The following is a 21,719-nucleotide window of genomic DNA, read 5'->3' as shown; positions in this document are numbered from 1 at the left end:
CCTCCTGAGCTGACAGCTGGCCAAACCGATAGGAAGCATCTGCTCTCTGACCCCTTTCTCTACCCTATGCCCTGGGACGTCCCAACCAGCTGATGCGCCGCGCGCGGAGCGGAGCGGGTGCTCTGGGTCTCCCCTCCCGCCACCACCCCGCATTGCAAGGGTGACTGTGCCGCTGACGTCAGGCGGCTTTTGGCTCATGCCCTGGCCCGGGGACTTTATTTTCATAACAGCGCGCAGTGTGGAACTGGAATAGGCGTGTCCTCTCCCCCTGACCCTCTCCCGCCCCTTGTCCCTCTGCTCACCCCCTCGCTCCCTCCTCCCTCTGTCGCCTTTATAACTGCTCGGCGCCGCGAGGGCGCGATCCCTGCCCACGGGCTCCCCCAGAACCTACAGGGGCTGCAGTGATCCCTCCACGCGCGAAGCAGCGCCGAGTTCACGTGCTAAAGCCGAGGCTTCAGGGTAAGTGAGGCGCACGGAGCCAGAGCGCGCTGGGTTCGGGGACTGAAATCCTCGGGGGTCGGGTGGTGCGGAGTAGGAGGGGGCAGGGGATGCTAGAAGGGAGAGATGCAAGAGGAGAGAAACCCCGGTAATGAACTGCAGCTGGCTGGGAGGGGAAAAAAAAATCCCAGGAAAGAAATTCCTGTAGTTTAACTCAACTCAGACTTTTTTTTCCTGCCTGGACTTCCCAGGCTAAGAGGCAGAGAGCAAAAAGATAATCAGGATAAATAGTTTCTGCTCAGATACACTGAACAAACCCAGTAGGTGGAATCCTGGCCCAGTAGGTGGAATCCTGGCCCAGCAGGTGAAAAGTTCTGGGCTCAGTCTAGGGAAAGAGAAAAGAGGGAGGAAGATCTTAGAGGAATGGCAAGGAACTGGCTGGGTGGGCAGGAAGGAGATGGTGACCCCTGCTAGTTTACCCAGATACTGAGAGGTGTCCATTTATTTTGTCCTTTCACAAGTGTGCCCTTCTGAATTTTGGGAAGTAGATTCTAGAAGCCGCCTCTTCTCGTGACATGAGCGTGGCCATCAACTCTGCAGCATTCTCCCTTCTGCTGTCCCTTGAGTTACTCTGGACTCCTGGGTTGAATGTCCATTTGAGTATCCAGCAACAGGCCACCTTCAGGCACCAACCAGATGGGACTCAGCAATGACCCCCAATTGTCGGATATGGTCCCTTAAACCTCCCCCCGGGGAAAGGGAAGCCAACTCAGGTCCAAGGAATTTGTAGGACTTTCCATTCCTGAGTTGCTTCCAGGCTGATGTTTGTACACGCCACACCTGTTGAAGGGTTTGATTGAATCAGCCAGGGCTGTGGACTCATTCCTGAAGGGAATACTTGGGTTACTTGTGGCCCCTGGGAGGGGCGAGGGTGGGGGTCAGAGCTCTGCCCTCTGGTCTGTGTGCTGGTACTGGGAGGGTCAACAGAGGTGTCATCTGGGAGACAGGCGCCTCGAGGTGTGGAGTGGTAGATAGGTACTTCAAAGGCATATAGGAATGAGCGAAACTCAGAAAGAGCTAACATTTGGGGAAGTGCTCTTAGCCTTGAGCCGGGAAGCCCGACTTCTGACTTCTCATCCCAGCTCTGCTAGCTTGTAGCTGTGAAAAGGCTGAGCTGGGCTGTGAGTTCCTCCTAAGGGGTCTTGGAAGGATCCTCAGCTCCCTCCCAGGGCCGGGGCCGAGAGCTCCCCTCTATCTATATATGTCTCTTTGAGCATCCTCTTTGGAGTACGCTTTTTTGTATCCCACTCCTTAGTGAGAATTGAAGATAACAGGGTGTGAAGAAGAATTTTGACTATGATTTTATTCTCATTCTCATTCTGGGGGTTTGTCTTCAGGTTGATCGTATTTTAAAAATCTACAGATTGAGCTGAGGAAATGGGCAGGAAATGATGTGTTGGTATAGTAGGGCCCTTAAAAACAATGAATGGAAGAATGATTTTGCTTGAGGAGTCTTCGAATTTTCTGAGTAGTTTGGTGTGTTTGTTTCTGCTTATATTCCTATTCTGATTGCCTTGTGGTCAAAATATATGGTCTGTGCATTTCTTATTTTAGACTTTATTGTTATTATTTTTTGTGGTCTAAAATATGCTGTTTTGTAAATGGTTCATAACCACTTCAATAGAAGAAATCATACAAAGAAGTTGGTAAACCAGATTCTTGGCTGAAAACATCCCACGGCCTGTTTTTGTAAATAAAGTTTTATTGGAACTCAGCCATGCTCATTTTGTCTATATATCATCTATGGCTGCTTTCGGCTACAAACAAATGGACTGCAAAGCCTAAACTACTTACTGTTTGGCCCTTTACAGAAAATATTTGCTGATCACAGATATAGAGGATCTGAATTATATTACTAATCATAGAGATCTAATAAAATATAAAGATAGAGCATATTTTGATTAAAGTATCCATAGAACACTTTAAAAATTTACCTCATTGCTATTTATTTTTTCTATTTCATTTGCTGAGGAGTGATAAAGAAGTGTTAAAATCTCCTGTAACTATAGTATTTCTTTTGATTTCTTTTTGTATTCATGGTAGCTATTGTGTTATGTATTTTGGTGGTATATTATTCACTGCATACAAGTTTATGATGGTTATATCTTCAATGTGGAGCATTCTTAATTATTATAAAAAATTTTTTAGGTCAGCATAATAGCTTTTTGCCTTAACTAAACTTTGTGTGATAATAATAACTCAATTCATTTAACTTTGTACCTGATACATAATACTTTCTAAATAAACCTCTGTTGTTGCTGCTTTTTTTGCACTTATTTTTATTTTTCCTTTTCTTTCAACTTTTCTGAATCCTATTGTTTTAGGTGAGGTTTTTATAGGTATAATATGGTTTGATTTAGTCTTTTCAAAATAAAAAATGTTCCATTTACTTTTATTGTAATAATAGTTGCTTGCTATTGTCATCTAATTTTGGCCACATAGTCTGTTCTCTTCATCTTCTCCCACATTAGATAATCTATATTGTATTTTTAGATACACTGAGTATATAGCAGTACCATTCTCAGGGTTTAGAAATACAGGTTTGTAAGGAGAGATAAGTTTCAGAACATAAATATATCACCTTTATATGTGGAAGTAAAACACTTGAAAGAAGGTGTCTTTGAGGTGGTATACCAGAAGAGGACTTCATCTTATCCACCTATTTTCTCGATGCTTTTCACATCCTTAAATTCTGGGCATAAGAGATTTAATAGTTTCACTCAAAATCTTAAGTCAAAAAAAGTGATTTCCTGTATTTTATTTTATGGTTCAGTAATTTATCTAAAGTTCACATGCATTGTTTAGAATAGAGGAATATAATACCTTCAAAAAGTGAAGAAATTGGGATGAACACTGTTCTTATTTTGGGTTGACCAAAAAAGTTCATTCAGGCTTTTTTGTAAGATCTTGTGAAAAACCCATATGAACTTTCTGGCCAACTCAGTGCTTGTTTGACTCTGCCTATGTAGGAATGATGCTTTATTTTCTCCTAGTTACTACTCAGAAACTCAACTCAGTGATGTTACTCAGATGTTGTTCACACGCTGTTCCGACGATGCATCATTTTTATGTCATCAGAATCCAGATGGCTTACCTGGAAGAGGGGTTCCTGGACATTTTGTTGTAGATACTTTCCATTTACAGCTAATCCTGCACCTAGTACAGAGGAATTTCTGTGGGACTCCACCCTCATCTTGGAACTCAGCCTAGACTAAAACACAAGGATTAGCATCACCTATGCAGCTCCCAAAATCTTTCCTTTCCATTACTCACACTTACTAATGAATAACTTGCTTTATTCACACCCAGTATTAGTCCAAATCATTTGCTTAACAACCACTATGCAGAGCATATAGTGAGGGCAATAGCAACAAATAGAAGATTTGCTCTATTTCCTTAAAAGTTTGCTATCTGATAGGCGAGTTAGCACTGATATTAATGTTTGCTGTACCAGGGTGCCCCAACCTCTGGCATCTAATGCCTGATCATCTGAGGTGGAACTGATGTAATAGTAATAGAAACAAAGTGTATAGTAAATGTAGTGAACTTGAATCATCCTGAAACCACCCCCCAAGCCCACATTGGTTCATGGAAAAATTGTCTTCCAAGAAGCCAGTCCCTGATGCCAAAAAGATTGGGGACCGCTGTAATATATGACATATCTATGGAAAGACTTGAGTGCTGAAAAATAGTTAATAGTTAATAACTACAATGAGATCACAGATTTAGAATAAGTTGGGACTGATAACTAAAAAACCCTCAAGGTAGAGGTAAGTTTGGAGTCAAATTTCTAAGAAACATGGTACATGAATTGTGATTAGGGGGAGAAGGGTCTTTCTGGCAAGGAGAATAATGTATGTGGTGAGGCAAAGAGCCACTTTGTCAGAGAAGGTCTTAGATGAGCCCCAGTTCCCTTCCAGAGAGAAAATGCTCTTGGAAGTGTTTCATAGATGTGGGGATGGGAGTTAGGAAGGTTGGAAAAAGTAGGTGGGAGGACTAGTTGGAGAAAAGCCTCGAAGCTCAAATTGAGGCTGAATCTGTTCTAACAGACAAAAAGGAGCTGATATACTTTTTTTTTTAAAGATGTTTTTGATGTGGACCATTTCTGAAGTCTTTATTGACTTCATTAAAATATTGCTTCTGTTTTATGTTTCAGTATTTTTGGCCGAGAGGCATGTGGGATCTTAGCTTCTCGACCAGGACTTGAACCTGCACCCCCAGCATTGGAAGGGGGAGTCCTAATCACTGTATCACTAGGGAAGTCCCCTGGCAGATCCATTTTTTTTTTAAATTCCTAAATCCAAAAGTCCATTTTCAGATCTTCTCTTCTTTGCTGTCCTTGGAGCATCTTACTCCATCAACCACTCTGGGAAGCTGCTCTTTGGTTCCTGGGAGACCAGCTGGGCTTATTTCTCGTACTAACACTGGCAATCTCTTTTGAACAACCTCTGCTGACTCCTGCTTGGTTGAGATGGTGTTGCAGGGTTCTGTCCTTGGCCCTCTCACTGCCATACATGCTCTCTGTATGATCTGGTATCCACAGCTGTGACCCCTCCATGACCCCTCACTTGTGCTCACAGCCCAAACATCTCCTGAGCCTCAGACTCCCATGTCTGAGCACCGGGAGGTCAGCACAGCCCGGTGTCATGGAGCCTGGCTTTTATTTATTTTTTTGGCTGCACTGTATGGTTTCTGGGATCTCAGTTCCCTAACCAGGGGTTGAACCCAGGTCATGGCAGTGAAAACCCAGAATACTAACCACGAGGCCACCAGGGAACTTCTAGGAGCCTGGTTTCTAAAAGTCAGGTCATCTTGGGCAAGTTATTTAATGTCTCTGTACCTCTGTTTTCTGTACTGTATAAGGGGGGCCTAATCTGGCGTGAACACACCCACACTACTGTATATGAGTCAGAAGATAACCAACAAGGACCTACTGGATAGTACAGGGGAACTCTCCTTAATACTCTGTTAACCCACATGAGAAAAGAATCGAAAAATGAATATATGTGTATGTATAACTGAATCACTTTGCTATACACCTGAAACTAATGCAACACTGTACATCAAGTAGACTCCAACAAAATAAAAAATGCAGGCATAGTAACAGAGCTGTTGTGAGAATTAAATGATGCCTCCCTGACCAGGGATCAAGGAATGGAACCTGTGCCTTCTGCAGTGGGAGCTGAGTCTTAACCACTGGACCTCCAGGGAAGTCCCTCCAATTCATTTTAGATTCAACCGATCTAAACTGGGCACCTCTTCCCACAAGCCTGTATTTCTAAGCTCCATTGATTCTGCCTTCCTAAGAATCTCCCACCATTCCTTGCCCATCTCTCAGGCCTCATCTCCCTGGTTTCCTCTCTAAAGCCTCTTTTTTTTTTTTTTAAATAAAACCCCATTAGGGAGAGTGGGTCACTCTTTTCCGTGTGCCCTCGAGATCCCCCAAACACTCTGTATCCCTTATTTATGTGTCAGTGTGGCTCTGTTGGTCGTCCTGGGGCAGTGGCCACACTTTGGGTCTGAGGGTCTGAGTGATTTGTATACTTAACACAGCACCGGACACAAAGCAGACACTTAAATGTTGATTGGAAAAAAAAAATATTGATTGACAGGAAGATTGGCCAATTGCAGAATTGCTTACTTTGGCGACTTCTCAGATGTTTAAATAGAGAGAGGCTTAAACAGACTTGCGGTTGTCAAAAGGTAAGGGGGGCTGGGGTCGGGATGAATTGGGAGTTTGCGGTTAGCAGATGCAAACTATTACATAGAGAGTGGAAAAACAAGATGGTCCTATTGTGTAGCATAAGGTACTGTATTTAATATCCTGTAATAAACCATAATGGAAAAGAATATGAAAAAGAATATAAATATGCATAACTGAATCACTTTGCTGTACCTGAAACTAACACAACATTGTAAATCAACTATACTTCGATTAAAAAAATAAAAATAAGAAAATAAATAGAGGCTGGAGTCAGGGAGAAAAGCTTCAGGGAGCATAATTGTGATTTAGAGATGAAACGAAAGATTAAATTCTATTCATAAAGATTAAAATTCTGTTCATAAAGGGATAATCTTCCTTTGTTACACTGAATATGTAAATTCAATATGTAAATTCTCCAAGAATCAGTCTTATCACCTACAAAATGGGTTGTAGGAATATGAAATGATAAAATAGACGTAAAACCATGTTAATGAGTGAATTACACCTGGAAACATACAAACTCTCAGCACTGAGTCTGGCTCTTAAGCGGACTCCATATGTGACAGTAGTTGTCATTTGTATCGTTCATACTTATATTGTGACTATTGTTATTACTACTGAAGGGGTGTGGCAACTCCAGAATAGAGAGAAAATTAAAATGTTAGAAAATTGCCAATTTGCCTGGCTGGGATGGTGTGAAGACTTGGCTTGACTTAACAAACACTTGAGTTGTTTTTTATCATCCCCCAGGCAGTTACCCTAAGAGGCCATTATCACCCTCTTCTTTTTATTAAAAGTTTTTTTTGTGCTGTTTTTACTGGATTATAGTTGATTTACAATGTTGTGTTAGCTTCAGGTGCTCAGCGAAGGGAATCAGTTATATATATGTGTGCTAAATTACTTCAGTTGTTACCCCACAGACTGTAGCCCACCAGGCTCCTCTGTCCATGGGATTTTCCAGGCAAGAATGCTGGAGTGGGTTGCCCTTTCCTCCTCCAGGGGATCTTCCCAACCCAGGGACCATACATAGGGACCGCCCAGGTGATCCTGACCCAGGGATCGAACCTGCATCTCTTGTCTCCTGCTTTGGCAGGTGAGTTCTTTACCACTAGCAGCACCTGGGAAGCCCCTATGTAGATACATGTGCTGTGCCAAGTCGCTTCAGGTGTGTCCGACTCTTTGTGACCCTGTGGACTGTAGCCCGCCAGGCTCCTCTGTCCCTGGAATTCTCCAGGCAAGAATACTGGAGTGGATTGCCATTTCCTCCTCCAAGGGATATTTCTAATGCAGACATCAAACCTGAGTCTCCCGCATTGTAGGCGGAGTCTTCACCATCTGATGTCCTCTTCTTTTTAGATGACAGAACGAGATAAATCTCATATAAGGAGGAACGTTAAGATCAGCTCTGGGCAAAATTCAGGGTCACGGGTGATTCCTGCTCAGATAATCCGGGGAGGGTCACATACAGCCAGCTAGGCAAGCTACTAAGTCTGGATGTAAGTAACTCCAGACACCCTCCCCACCTCTCTGGGTAAAGGGGGTCTCAGAGGTTGGAAAGGAGCACCTGAGAGACCCTTCACCTGCTGGCATTTGACCTTGCATCCCCATCAATGCCTGTGTCGGTCAGGGCCACTTTAGGGTCAGTCCTGCTCCAGTGACCCTGTGGCTCTGTCTAGCAGGCGAGTGTTCCCCTGGTGTCCTAAGCCAGTACTCAGACCCTTCAACCTCACCTTCAGCCCTGGTCTGGAGTTTGGTTAGGAGTTTGGGGCAGACATTCTTTTAATGACAGGAGATGGGGCAGGAAGCAGGATGAGGGGAAGGGAGAAAGAGACTTGGGAACTGTCTACAAAAAGCTGTTCATCCCTTGCTGGACATGGGTTCAGAATGCCTAGTTCAGCACCTGGCTGCCTTTCATAGAGGAGAGAACGGAGGCTCCAGGAGATGGTGTCCATACAGAGAGGCAGCTGAAACCCCTCTGTCCTAAAGGTCGGAGTCAGCGGCCTCGGAATAGAGCCCAGTGACTCCCTCCCTCCCTGCTTCCCTCTCGTCTTTCCCCCCAACCCCCACTTTGTTTTTTTTTCTTTTTCCTCTTTCCTCCATCTTTCATTTGTTTTTTTAACCTTTCTGTCATGCATTGACTCATCTGAAAAGGGTTTAAGCCAGCACCAAGGGCTGTCGGGGTCTTGGCTGTGGGCGTTGGTGGATTACTGGATGGGCGTGGCTGGCTCAGCTGCAGTAATAAGTGAAGGGGGTCTCACCCTTATGACTCAAGGTCCTTGCTCGTGTCTGGGGCTAGGCTGAAACCTCACCATCTCCCTCCAGAGCGCAGGGTTTAGTCATCAGAATTGGGTGGGAGCGAATGACTGGATTCCAGTAAAACCTCTGCTTAGATCTGCTTACTCAGGACCCAAGCTACCAGGAGGCACCTGGAATCACTTAGTGGCCCAGCTGTGGCTAGACTCCCACCTCAGACCCACCTGAGAAGGATGGGTGAGGGAGCTAGAACTGGGGCCGAACGCAGTGGGGGCTTATGAGGAAGCCCGCCCCACCCCACTGTCTCAAGAGTAGCCCTGCTCCCCACCAGATCCTACTCCTATCCACACACCCACTCATCCATCCTGGTTAGGTGCTTGCCCTTCCCTGGTGGCTCAGCGGGTAAAGAATCCACCTGCAATGCCGGAGACCCCGGTTCTATTCCTGGGTCAGGAAGATCCGCTGGAGAAGGAAACGGCTACCCACTCACAGTATTCTTGGGCTTCCCTTGTGGCTCAGCTGGTAAATAATCCACCTGCAATGTGGTTTGATCCCTGGGTTGGGAAGATCCCCTGGAGAAGGGAAAGGGTACCCACTGCAGTATTCTGGCCTGGAGAATTCCATGGACCATATAGTCATATGGTCCATATAGACCATATAGTCAGACACGACTGAACGACTTTCACTTTCACTGCGTCAGGCACGAGGCTAGTGGTTGGGGAGAGAATTTTAACAGCTCAATCCCTGCTTTAAGGAGGCTTTGAATTTAGAAGACAAAGACTCACCAAGGGGCACTATAGGATTTTGTGATAAATGCAAGCAATGTGAAGGCTCTCTGGGAATACAGGGGATGTAGCTCTCATCAGGGGGCTTCCCCGTGGCTCAGCTGTAAAGAATCTGCCTGCTAATGCAGGAGATGCAATCCCTGGGTTGGCAAGGTCCCCTGGAGTAGGAAATGGCAACCCTCTCCAGTATTCTTGCCTGGAGAATTCCATGGACAGAGCCTGGCAGGCTACAGTCCGTGGGGTCTCAAAGAGTCAGACATGACTTAGTGAGTAAACAACAACAATCTCTCACTGAACTAGGGCATCCAGGGAAACATCCTGGAAGAGGGGACCTCTAAGGTGAGGGATGTCGGGGAGAATGCCCCATACAGATGGGGTGGCAGATTTGAAGCGAGATAGTGGGGCTTACTGGGGGGATAATGAGAATCACACATAAGGGGATGATGAGGAAGGCATGGTGAGGCATGAGGCTGGAGAGGTAGGCAGGGGCTGAGGGTGGACAGGTGATAGCTTGTCCTCTGGCCACAGACAGAGTGACTCTGAGAGCCTAAGCCTGGGACTTCCCTGGTGGGCCAGTGGCTAAGACTCCATGCTCGAAAAACAGGTTCAGTCCCTGGGCAGGGATCTAGATCCCACATACCACACTTAAAAGATTCCGTGTGCCCCGACTAAGAGCACAGCCAAATAAATAAAAATAAATATTTAAAAAATGATATGGGCTATATCATAAGGTGGTTGCAAGACTCAGACAAATGAGTTGTATACAGCTGTGCTTGACCCATTGTGAGAATGAGTTATGAGACCTTCCCTCCTCTTCAGAGCAGGTCTAGGAGTAAATTGTCTCTTTTTGTCCTTGTTTGGCCTTTGTAGGAGCACCTGCTTTCTTGGTTGAACTCTAGTTCTCTCTGCCCACCCTTCCTTTTTTGGGGGGAGGGGGGTGCTGTGCTGTGAAGCTTGCAAGATTTCAGTTCCCTGAGCAGGGATTGAACCTGGGCCACGGCAGTGGCAGTATGGAATCCTAACCACTGGACCACCAGGGAAGTCACATAGGTCTCTCTGCCCTTGACTCTGGTTACGAATGATGACCGCATGACCTCTAATCTCATTTCAGTTTCTCTCTCTCCTCCAGCCCTCAGGTTCTTCTCTGAGGCTGTTGCTTTTTTATTCTCTTTTATTTGAGTTTCTATTCTCAAATGGTGGTGCTGCTCTTTTCTTCCTCAAACCCTGCCTTCTAAAGGACTTCAAAATAAATAAATAAATAAATAAAATAAAGGACTTCAGCTCCTCCGAACCCTGTCCCTTTCCCCAGCCCCCATCCTGGCAGCTCATCTGGGCCATTCCCTGCGTGACCCAGTGCCTTCTCAGTGCAGATCTGCTTGTGAGTGAGTTTGTTCAGTTTTATTTCCCTCTGACAAAACGTAAAGTGCTCGGGACATTTCAGACTCATTGTTCAATCGCTGTCATGTTGGGGAAAGGGTGGAGGAGGACTGAGAGGTGAAATAGGACGGATAGTTTCAAAAAATTAGTCACTCAGATAAAAAAAAATTTACTAAGACGTTTTCATTTGAAAAGTTTCTCAATTTGAGAGAATTGAGAACCATGAACCTTAACTGGATATTTGACATGAAAGCATCAATGTTAATTTCTAAAGTGGGATGAAGTTAAAAAAGAGTTTTGTTCTTGACAAATATATGCTGAAGCAGCTATGTAGAGAATGATGTTTGAGATCTGGCTAAAAATGATCTAGTGGGGACTTCCCTGGTGGTCCAGTGGTTAAGACTCCTTGCTTCCAATGCAGGGGGCATGAGTTTGATCCTTGGTTGGGGAGTTAAGATCTCAATGAGAGGTGTAGCCAAAAAAAAAATTGTTAATTGCTGAGACCTATTCAAGGGCAAGTCTTTTCCAGGCATAGATCACAAAATGGTTTAGACTAAAAATGGTTTCTCTAATGTTAAGAAAGTCATACCAGGTTCTCTTTCTCCTCGTGTGTTTACAGTGTTGGACCCTGGTCTGGGGGTGCCAGGAGGCCCCAGCACACAAACCCTCCCCGTACGGCTGCACAGAAGTGAGGGGCTCAGAGGTCCAAGTTGGGGGCCGGGCAGCACCAGAACGTTCCTTTAGTGGAAAACCTCATCAGCCTCTCAAGATTGAGAGTTCAGAGTAGACTGGTTCAGAGTCCTTTATAATTATCAGATAATTATGACAACAATGACTTGTCAACCAACATCACTGCCCTGAGGGGTGGGGAAGGAGCAGTGCCAGGGAGGGGCATGGAGGGTGAGAGAAATACCTTTCCAGCTGGAAGCCGCCCTTGTGATTAATCCAAGAGGAGTGCAGCGGGGAGGGAGGAGGGAGTGAGCCTGGTCCCTTCCCCTACGGACACTGCCCTTGACCTAGACCGCGCCCTTCCTCTTCTACATCCTCAGCATGGGCAGGGGGGCCTGTCCCTCTCCCTGTCCTGTACCACCCATATCAGACTTTGGGGCGTCTTGTGTTTCAGGGGTTGCCTGTATCTGAAGCTCATCTGCCTTTCTTTGTCCTCTTGCATCTCATTCTGCACCACCTTGCGGAGGTGGAACATCACCCATCCTTTGCTCTGTGCCCTGCGTGCGGTTGGGATGACCAGGGTGTCATATCCCTGGGCTGGAGTTCAGGTGACAGACCCCTGGCCAGGGGAGTCCATGGAAGGCAATGCAGCAGGGCCAGGTTAGATCTGTTTCTTCTACTATAGTAAGAAACATGTCTGATGTCTGTTTCCCCTTTACCAGTTGATCATCTGGCAGAATGATGGACACGTAGTGGTGCTGGTTGAATGAATGGCTGGGTTACAAAGTGAAGCTTGGAGGGACTTCCCTGGGCCTCAGTGGTTAAGACTGTGTGCTTCTAATGCAGGGGACACGGGGCCCACCCCTCATCAGGGAACTAAGATCTCACATAGCACCCCTGCAACATAGCAAAAAAAAAAAAAAAACACCACAACTCCATAAACAGCATGCAACAAAACAAAAGCTTTCTGTTGTGTCATAGAAACTTAAAAACAGTCAAATAATTCAGAAAAAAAAATTATATGTCTGTTGATAAGTTATTAGGCTCCTCTGTCCATGGGGTTTTCCAGGCAAGAATACTGAAGTGAGTTGCCATTCCCTTCTCCAGGGGAATTCTCCCGGTCCAAGGATTGAACCTGAGTCTCCTGCATTGCAGGCAGGTTTTTTTTTTTTTTTTTTTTAACCATCTGAACCACCAAGGAAGCCCAAAAAGGAGTATGAGCTATTGGTGATATTTTCTGTTGGATCACCTGTTTTCATGTCATCCAGGATGTCCCTCCTTACGAGTAGCTGATTAAGAGCTTGCTATGGGGACTTTCCTGGTGGCCCAGTGGTTAGGACTCCACACTTTCACTGCTGAGGGCATGGGTTCGATCCCTGGTTGGGGAACTAAGACCCCGCATGGCCATGCAGCGTGGCCAACCCCATGACAGGGAAGACTGGTCCCATTGCTTTTGGGATCAGCAGTGCCATCCTTCTAAACCTTAATTTGGGAGGGAAAATAATATGTGACAGCAGAGCTCAAGATGAGGGCTCAGTGGCTAAGAGGGGAAGGCTGGCACTCTCCAGAGAAATCTGTGGTTCACATAACTCAGATAATACCTATGATTCTCTTGTCTGAGAGAGATTGGGAGGCTTACAGATAATATCCATGGCTGGGCCTGAGGTAGAAAAAAACTGGAGACTGTTAATATGATTCAAGTGTTAGCTTTATTATTTTTTTAGGTGCTCCACAAGGCTTGTGGGATCTTAGTTCTTTGCCCAGGGATCGAACTCGGGCCCCGCCAGTGAGAGCGCTGAGTCCTAGCCACTGAACCGCCAAGGAATTCACGAAGTATTAACTTTATGGTTAGATAATTCCATGTTCACCAGTTCCTAAGAAAGCACTGGTCAAAAATAGCAGGAACTCTGGCAAGTTCTTTGTGATGTATTCCTTGAGACATGACTCAAATATTCCATTCAGAGTTCTGGGTTTCCTGGCTTCAGGGAAACTATTAATATAGTTAAATTGCAGGGAGGGAGGTATGAAGAGTCCTTTCCCTTCATCAGCCTTTAGAATTTGCTGTGAGAGGTGGAGAACAGCTAGTAGCTTGATCCAACGTTGTAAATACAGAGGTAAAACCCTGACTGCCTGTGCTAAGTCGCTTCAGTCATGTCCCACTCTTTGTGACTCAATGGACTGTAACCTACCAGGTTGCCCTGTCCATGACATTCTCCAGGCAAGAATACTGGAGTGGGTTGTCGTTTCCTTGGGCTTCCCCAGTAGCTCAGCTGGTAAAGAATCAACCTGCTTTGCAGGAGACCTGGGTTCGACCTCTGGGTTGGCAAAAGGAAAGGCTACCTTCTCCAGTATTCTGGCCTGGAGAATTCCATGGACCGTATAGTCCATGGGATCGACAAGAGTTGGACACGACTGAGCAACTTTCACTTCACCTGCCATTTCCTTCTCCAAAAAACCCTGACTAAAGATACAAAATTGTTTTTGAACTGTTTCTGGTCCTCTATGCCTGAGTTAATGGGAGAGATTCACCCCCAGCCCAACTTTGCTTTCTTGCAGGACCAGAATGTCCACAACAGCCCCTGCTGGTTGCCGCTCAGACCTGGACCCCAGGTACTACAGACTCTGTGATAAGGAGGCAGCCTGGGGCATCGTCTTAGAGGCGCTGGCTGGCATGGGGGCTGTGACCTCGGTGGCCCTCATGATTGCCCTCCTGGTCCTCATTTGCAAGGTGCAGGACTCCAACAAGCGCAAACTGCTCCCCACCCAGTTCCTCTTCCTCCTGGGTGTGCTGGGGATCTTCGGCCTCACCTTCGCCTTCATCATCACACTGGACGGCAGCACGGGGCCCACGCGATTCTTCCTGTTCGGCGTCCTCTTCGCCCTCTGCTTCTCCTGCCTCCTGGTTCACGCCTTCAACCTGACGAAGCTGGTCCGAGGGAGGCAGCCGCTGTCTATGCTGGTGATGCTGGGCCTGGCCCTGGGCTTCAGTCTGGTGCAGGACATCATTGCCATCGAGTATGTGGTCCTCACCATGAACAGGACCAACGTCAACATCTTCTCTGAGCTTTCTCCTCCACGGCGCAACGAGGACTTCGTCATGCTTCTCATCTACGTCCTCTTCCTCATGGCGCTGACCTTCCTCACGGCCTCTTTCAGCTTCCAGGGACCCTTTACTGCCTGGAAGAGACACGGGGCCCATATCTACCTCACCACCATCCTCTCCATTGGCATCTGGGTGGCGTGGATCACCCTGCTCTTGGTCCCTACCCTTGGCCCCCAGTGGGACGACACCATCCTCAGTTCAGCCTTGGTGGCCAATGGCTGGGTTTTCCTGCTGGCTTACATTGCACCCGAGTTTCAGCTGCTCACAAGGCAACAGAACCCCATGGACTACCCTGTGGAGGATGCTTTCTGTCAGCCTCAGTTCTTGAAACAGAGCTATGGCATGGTGAACAGAGCTTACTCTCAAGAGGGGATCATTCAAGGTACAGAACCTGGTTGGGTGCAGAATCCTTCAAGGAAAAAATGGATAAAATAAAATCGTAAGATATTATTACTGTTGGGAACATGCAGGACATGCTCCTGATAAAACATAAGTTCTCCAAAACTCAGGTCTTGCTTAAAAGTCATCCAGCTAGTTAGAGACAAATAGAACTAGAAGCTGGCCTCAGGAGTCATTAGTCCTTTTTTCTGCTTTTGATGTAGATCATTTTTAGGCTTCCCTGGTGGCTCAGCAGTAAAGAATCTGCCTGCAGTGCAGGAAATGCAGGTTCAACCCCTAGGTCAGGAAGATCCCCTGGAGAAGGAAATGGCAACCTATTCCGGTATTCTTGCCTGGGAAATCCCACGGACAGAGGAGCCTGGCGGGCTACAGTCCCTGGGGTCACAAAGATTCAGCCACGACTGAGCACATAGGCACAGACCATTTTTTACAATCTTTATGTAATTTATTACAATATTGCTTCTGCTTTATGTTTTGGCTTTTTGCCCACGAGGCTTGTGGGTCTTAGCTCACCAACCAGGGATTGAACCTATGCACTCCCTGCATTGGAAGGTGAAGTCTTAACTACCAGACCACCAGGAAGTCCCTATCTAGTACTTTCTATCCAATACCATGTAGGTTTCTCTGAATCAAAACAAGGTGGAGCAAAGGAATGGAAAAGGAGAACTTCCCAGAGACAAGTGGGTGAGATGATGGTGTCCTTTATAGAAGACAACGGGGCAACTTTTGTAGAAATGTGGAGACTTTGTGGATTTTTAAAAATATACATTTATTTAATTTTTGGCTATGCTGGGTCTTCATTGCTCTGAGGGCATTTTCTCTAGTTTTGGCCAGTGGTGGCTACTCTCCAGTTGCGTGCAAGGCCTTCTCATTGCAGGGGCTTCTTTTGTGGCAGAGGATGGGCTCTAGGGCACTTGGGCTTCAGTAGTCGCAACACGGGGGACTCAGTTGTTGTGGCTTCCAGGCTCGCATGCGCGTTGACTCAGTAGTTGCTAAGCCACACAGGCTTAGTTGCTCCCAGGCATGTGGGATCTTCCCAGATCAGGGATGGAACCCGCACCTCCTGCAACGGCAGGCAGATTCTTTACCACTGAGCCACCAGGGAAGCCCCTGCTTTTGTAGATTTGAATGCACAAAGCCCAGTCATGCAGTGACCACAGAGCACGAAGTGGGGAGAAAAATCATAAACCAGCAGGAATCTCCATAAAGTTACTGAGGATTTCGATGTAGCCCGAAGAGCTACATTTTCTTGTCTGTCTCTGGCCTGCAGGAGGGAATTTTGCTCTTGTCTGGAATGGTGAGCAGCCAGACTACACTAATAGCCAGAAATTGTCTTTACTCATATGCCTCTGTGCATTGGTCTCTTGAGTTTATATCAGTCTCTAGACTTCCCTGGTGGCTCAGCTGGTAAAGCGTCTGCCTACAATGCAGGAGCCCCAGGTTGAATCCCTGGGTCAGGAAGATCTCCTGGAGAAGGAAATGGCAACCCACTCCAGTATTCTTGCCTGGAAAATCCCATGGATGGAGAAGTCTGGTAGGCTACAGTCTATGGAGTCCTCAAAGAGTTGGACACGACTGAGCAACTTCACTCTCGCTTTCATATGCCTCTGTGCGTTGGTCTCCTGAGTTTATATCAGTCTCTGGGCCTAATCAGGGAAGGGGAGGGGGTTGGGAATAGAAGGGAGGGACCTCCAAGGCCAGGTTCATAGCTCCAGCTAGTGAATTTCTCTGCCCTTGGAGCCTGTGGTGCACGACCTGCTGGTATTACCTCTGTAGCCTTGGTTCCTCTCCTGTGCCCTGGGAAGTCTGAAGGGAGGGGGAGCCCAGGGGGCAGGGCAGAGGGGATATTTTCCCACCCATCCCCTCCTGTCCATTCCCAATGCTTCAGTCTATCACCTTATGCCTGAATCCACGTTATGGGTCCTTAACTGGCCTTCCATCCTTTAATCCTTTCCCTTCACTCCATGGACCACTGTCAGCTCCCTCTCCCTAAAATACTCTTCTGCCCACCCCCTTTCCTGCCCCTATGCCTCACTGGCTCCCCATTATCCACTGCGTTTACCAAATCCTTGGTGGGCTTCCCAGGAGGCTCAGTGAGTGATAAAGGATCTGCCTGCCAATGCAGGAGACATAAGAGATGCGTGTTTGATCCCTGGGTTGGGAAGATCCCCTGGAGAAGGAAATGGCAGCCCACTCCAGTATCCTTGCCTGGGAAATCCCAGGGACAGAGGAGCCTGGCGGGCTACAGTCCCCGGGGTCACAAAGAGTCGGACACAACTGAACCACTCAGCACACACGACTGGTGAGGCTTTTCACAGCCGGAACCCCGCCACCCCCAAAGCTGTGCTCCCAGTTCAAACCAAATCCCCTGCACTTTCCCGTCTGCCTGTCTGGGCTCAGAGAGTGTCTGTCCCTCCTTGTCCCTCCTTTCTCTTTATTCAAAGAGGACATGCCCCTCCTTATTCTCTCCCTTTTCCAGCGTCCCTATTCTCCAGTCTCGCTCAGTCTTTTCTCCACCCATCTAGCTCTAGACCTTTGAGATGCTGTTATCAGAGTCTGTCTCATCTTGGAGTTATTTTCGTAGCTGTCAGATATTCCGGACTCTCCAGTGTCAGCCTTAGGGCAGGAATCAGTCTGATTAATCCTTCTATTTTTCACAATATCTCACATACCGAAGGTGCCTAGAAATTTGTTGAGTAAACTGAAGAGGTAAATTTGGTGGGAAATAAATGGATTGCTTTAAATTGCATTGTATGTATGTATTTAGCTGCCCTGTGAAGAGCTGGGCATGACTGAGCATGCACTCAAGCATGCATGGGCAGCTTGGAAGATCTTAGTTCCCCAACCATGGATCGAACATGGGCCACAGCAGTGAAAAGTGTGGAGCCCTAACCACTGGACTGGAAGGGAATTCCTTAAATAGTTTTTGTGATGAACGTGTGTGTTTACTGGTCTGTTCCTGAGTCTAAATCCCTCTGATTTCGGTCTTTCCTGGTGGTTCAGTGGTTGAGACTCCCCCGTGCTTCACTGTAGGCAGCACAGGTTCAATCTCTGGTTGGATCCTCTATGCCACTTGGCCAAGAGAAAAAAAATCCCTCTGATTTCTCCCAAATAATAGAAAATGATTGTTCATAGATTCTATCCCTTCACAAGAAAATCATGGAATTTCCACCCCTCCTTGTTGGGCAGGTAAAGAAGTGGGTAAAGCCTCAGTAAGATGCCCTCTAGGTACACCTCTGGTCAGACCTGTGTCTGAAAACACTAGCTTCAAATGTGCTTTTGAAGTGTCCTAGGATGAAGAGCCTCTGGAGGGTTATTTTTTTTTTAATTAATTTTTAAATTGAAGGATAATTGCTTTACAGAATCTGTTTTGTTTGGTCAAACATCAACATGAATCAGCCATGGGTGTACATATGTCTCCCTGGAGGCTGTTTTGGAAGGTATTTCCCTAGTGATTATATGTGGCTAGTTGTTCATTTATTCAACCAATTTTAGGCTGCCTCTGTGCCTGGTCCTAGGCTTGAGGACAGTTTCCTCTGGCATAAAATTGACCATCAAGGACTTCCTTGGTGGTCTGATGGTTAAGACTCTGCATCCCCAATGCAGGGGGCCCAGGTTCAATCCCTTGTCAGGGAACTAAGATCCCAGGTACTGTGACTAAGTCCTGGTGCAGCCAAATAAATAAATCAATATTAAAAGAATTAAAAAGAGAGTAAGATAGCTCTTTAAAAACAAATAAACAACAACAACAAAAAAACAAAACAAAAACGCTGATCGTCTCCCAGGGAGACAGAATTAAACGGATATGCATCATGGTTTATACATGACTCACCTGGGGTGAGCACAGGTTGGGGTGCAGAGGAGGGGACCCTGATGTTTACCTACTCCTCTCCATCTTTTTCAGGTTCTGAAGAAACAGGGAGCACGCTCTACGCGCCGTACTCCACCCATTTCCAGCTACAGGTAAAGGAGCCCTTTCCCCTTTCTCGTCGGCAGTGTTAGCACCGCAGGAACATCTGTCCTTCGGGAACAGATGATGTTGCCACTCTGATGGCCCCTAGATGTCACCTAGAGAGGATGACGGGCCTACTTTTCCTGTAATCTGCCTCGTGAGGTTAGGACAGGAGACCTGAGCACGGAGCAGGGGAGGACTGAGAAGAAAGGGGAGGAACGTTAGAATCCTGCCCGAGTTGGAGGAAGAGGTGCTGTGGAAATGGCCGGGGAAGTGGAGTGAGTTGAACAAGACGAAATGCTTCCTTTTCAGAATCGGGATTCCCCAAAGGATTTCTCCATTCCTCGGGCCCAGACTCGGGTTAGCCCTTACAGTGACTACGAAGGAAGGAAAGATGTCAGTTAACGTGACCCAACGGGTGAGATGAACGCCGCACGTCAGCAGAGCCAGCAGGGAGTCCACGAGGTGAAGGCTGAGTCCTGAGTCTTCCCAGGAGCATCACAGGAAGGCCTCTCCTCCCGCCTCCTCGGCCGCCTTTCCTCTGTCCTGGGGTGGATGGGGCTGCGGGGACCACAGCTCCCAGCAGCACTGCAGTTGTTCCTTGATCCCATCCCAAGTCTACTTCTCTCGAGTGGGAGTCTCGGGCAACTCAGGGCAACTCTTACCATCCCTGCCGTTTTACACGTGACTGAGGCTCTGGTCATCTGACCCACACGGTGACCTGTTCAGCCTCCGAAGCCAACTCTTCTGACTCTGGGCTGGCTTTGTGCTGATCACTTGGCTCAGAGCAGGGTTCCACATCTGAGCAAAACCAGCAAAGGACCATCTCTCAGCCTACTCTGCCCACATCTACACTGGAAACCAACTTACCGGTACCTCCCTTCTTGCCCGGCTGGGACAGGCTTCAAAGTCACCTCTGTGATGCCGCCTAACCAGGGTCCCTAGCGCCAGCTCTCCCAGACATGCCGTTGGTCCTCAGACTTACCTCCCTGCTGTGCCTCACCAGGGGCCATCCCTCCAGACTGCACCAGAGTGTACGAGCCCCAGTTTTCTTTGCCAGGAGAATGTGTGCTGTTTTGCTCTGAGTTCCTGGTGCTGATCATCTCCCATCCCCTTGCTCCTCAGCCTCTGTAAATAGATTTACCCTGTGTTTACCCGCTGCATTCTGGAAGTGGGTATTGTCTACACATGGGCAGGGGGTTGTTTCTTGTAAAATAAGTTATTCACCATTCTTCCCTCCAGATGCAATAAAAGTGTGGCCACAGCCACGTGAGTGGTGGGCACCTGACTTTTGTCTTTATGTGGGAGCTGAAGTTCAAGGTTCAGTCCCGCTGGGTGTGGACTTGAAATTCCTCCACGTGTCTCTCCTCCTCCTTGTGTCTACAAGTGTGTGTTGCCCAGTTTTAGGGGTGAGTGGCAAAGGTGAGGGGGGAGCTGGGAAGGGTCAAGAGTCTGAGGTTTTGCTTCAAGTAAACAGGGGAGTGGCAGCTTCAGAATGGAGTTTGGCAGCCGGGGTCAGACCAGGAGGAGACCTCAGAGCCAGTGTCACATTTCATCTGAGGTTTAACTGTAGGAGGGATTAAGTCCAGATCTCTAATTTAACAGAATTAGTTCATAATCTCTCTCGGAAAAGACAGGCTACCTAGCAATTATCATTTGCTTAATCCCAGAAACAGCTTTGCTGGGCAGGGCAGTGTAAAATTGCTTTTGGGGAAAGAAGAAAGAAAGAAAAATGAATGACATTTACAAGATGGATTGCTGAGTTAAGGATTTACCGCCCAAGAGCCTGACACTCTGCTTCTCGTCACAGAGAAAACCCATTGTGGGGAGAGGTGTGGTGAGGTTGGAGGGAATTAATGATGCACTGAATTAGGGAAATGGACATTTCACAGAGATTTAGCTGATTGCTTCTCACGTGACTTTGCACTAACGTCAGCCTAGTTTCGTAATGGAAAGGGGAGTTACAGGGGCTTCTCTGGCGTTTCCTTGTGGCTCAGCTGGTAAAGAATCCTCCTGCAATGTGGAAGACCTGGGTTCAATGCCTGGATTGGGAAGATGCCCTGGAGAAGGGAAAGGCTACCCATGCCAGTATTCTGACCTGGAGAATTCCATGCACTGTATAGTCCATGGGCTCTCAAAGAGTCAGACACGACTGAGTGACCTTCACTTCACTCTGGCGGTCCAGAAGTTAAGATTCCACACTTACCACTTGCCCCACAGTGTGGCCAAATATATATTAATATATATACGTAATATATATACATGTGTTAGTTGCTTAGTCATGTCTGACTCTTTGCGACCCCATGGACTATAGCTCACCAGGCTCCTCTGTCCATGGGATTTCCCAGGCAAGAATACTGGAGTGGGTTGCCATTTCCTTCTCCAGGGGATCTTCCTGACCCAGGGATAGAACCAGAGCCTCTTATGTCTCCTGCATTGGCAGGCAGATTCTTTGCCTGGGAAGCCTCAATATATATACATATGTGTATATGTAACACACACACACACACACACACACACACATAGGGCTTTCCCTGGTGGCTCAGTTGATAAAGATCTGCTTGCAATGCAAGAAACCTGGGTTCAGTCCCTGGATAGGAAAGATCCCCTGGAGAAGGGAATGGCTGCCAACTCCACTATTCTTGCCTGGAGAATTCCATGGACAGAGGAGCCTGGGGGCTACTGCTCCCACTTGCCTCACAGTGTGGGCAAATATATATCAATATATATATACATAATATACACATATATATATTAATAATATATATAATATCTATCTATAAAACACTCTACCCCAAAACAGAAGAATACACATTCTTCTTAAGTATGCATAGACCATTCTCTGAGATGGATCACATCTTACACCACAAAACTAGTATTAGCAAATTTTAGAAAATTGAAATCATAACAGGTATTTTTTTCTGATCATAATGGGATGAAACTAGAAATCAATAGCCAACCTCCCCACCAAAGGAAAAC

General features: G+C 46.9%; 1 protein-coding gene across 1 annotated transcript; it reads left to right on the top strand.

Moving 5' to 3' along the window:
* The first annotated feature begins 246 nt into the window (after nt 1-246).
* GPRC5A (G protein-coupled receptor class C group 5 member A) lies at nt 247-20,013 on the top strand. The gene is made up of 4 exons (XM_065922217.1): nt 247-459; nt 13,843-14,771; nt 18,693-18,751; nt 19,053-20,013. Exons 2-4 carry the CDS (start codon nt 13,850-13,852, stop codon nt 19,143-19,145), a joined length of 1,074 nt encoding a protein of 357 aa, XP_065778289.1. The 5' UTR covers nt 247-459; nt 13,843-13,849; the 3' UTR covers nt 19,146-20,013.
* The last annotated feature ends 1,706 nt before the right edge of the window (nt 20,014-21,719 follow it).

The sequence above is a fragment of the Muntiacus reevesi genome, chromosome 1 (genome assembly GCF_963930625.1).
Source record: "Muntiacus reevesi chromosome 1, mMunRee1.1, whole genome shotgun sequence".
In the NCBI taxonomy this organism is placed as follows: domain Eukaryota; kingdom Metazoa; phylum Chordata; class Mammalia; order Artiodactyla; family Cervidae; genus Muntiacus; species Muntiacus reevesi.
The sequence above is the reverse complement of the archived record's forward strand: the minus strand, read 5'-3'. Positions and strand labels throughout refer to the sequence as shown.

Bases quoted from the DNA above. Each gene is read 5' to 3' on its own strand.
- GPRC5A (XM_065922217.1), top strand. From the start codon at position 13,850: ATGTCCACAACAGCCCCTGCTGGTTGCCGCTCAGACCTGGACCCCAGG. The intron at 14,772-18,692 runs GTACAGAACCTG...CATCTTTTTCAG, and splicing joins TCAAGAGGGGATCATTCAAG to GTTCTGAAGAAACAGGGAGC. The intron at 18,752-19,052 runs GTAAAGGAGCCC...CTTCCTTTTCAG, and splicing joins CCACCCATTTCCAGCTACAG to AATCGGGATTCCCCAAAGGA.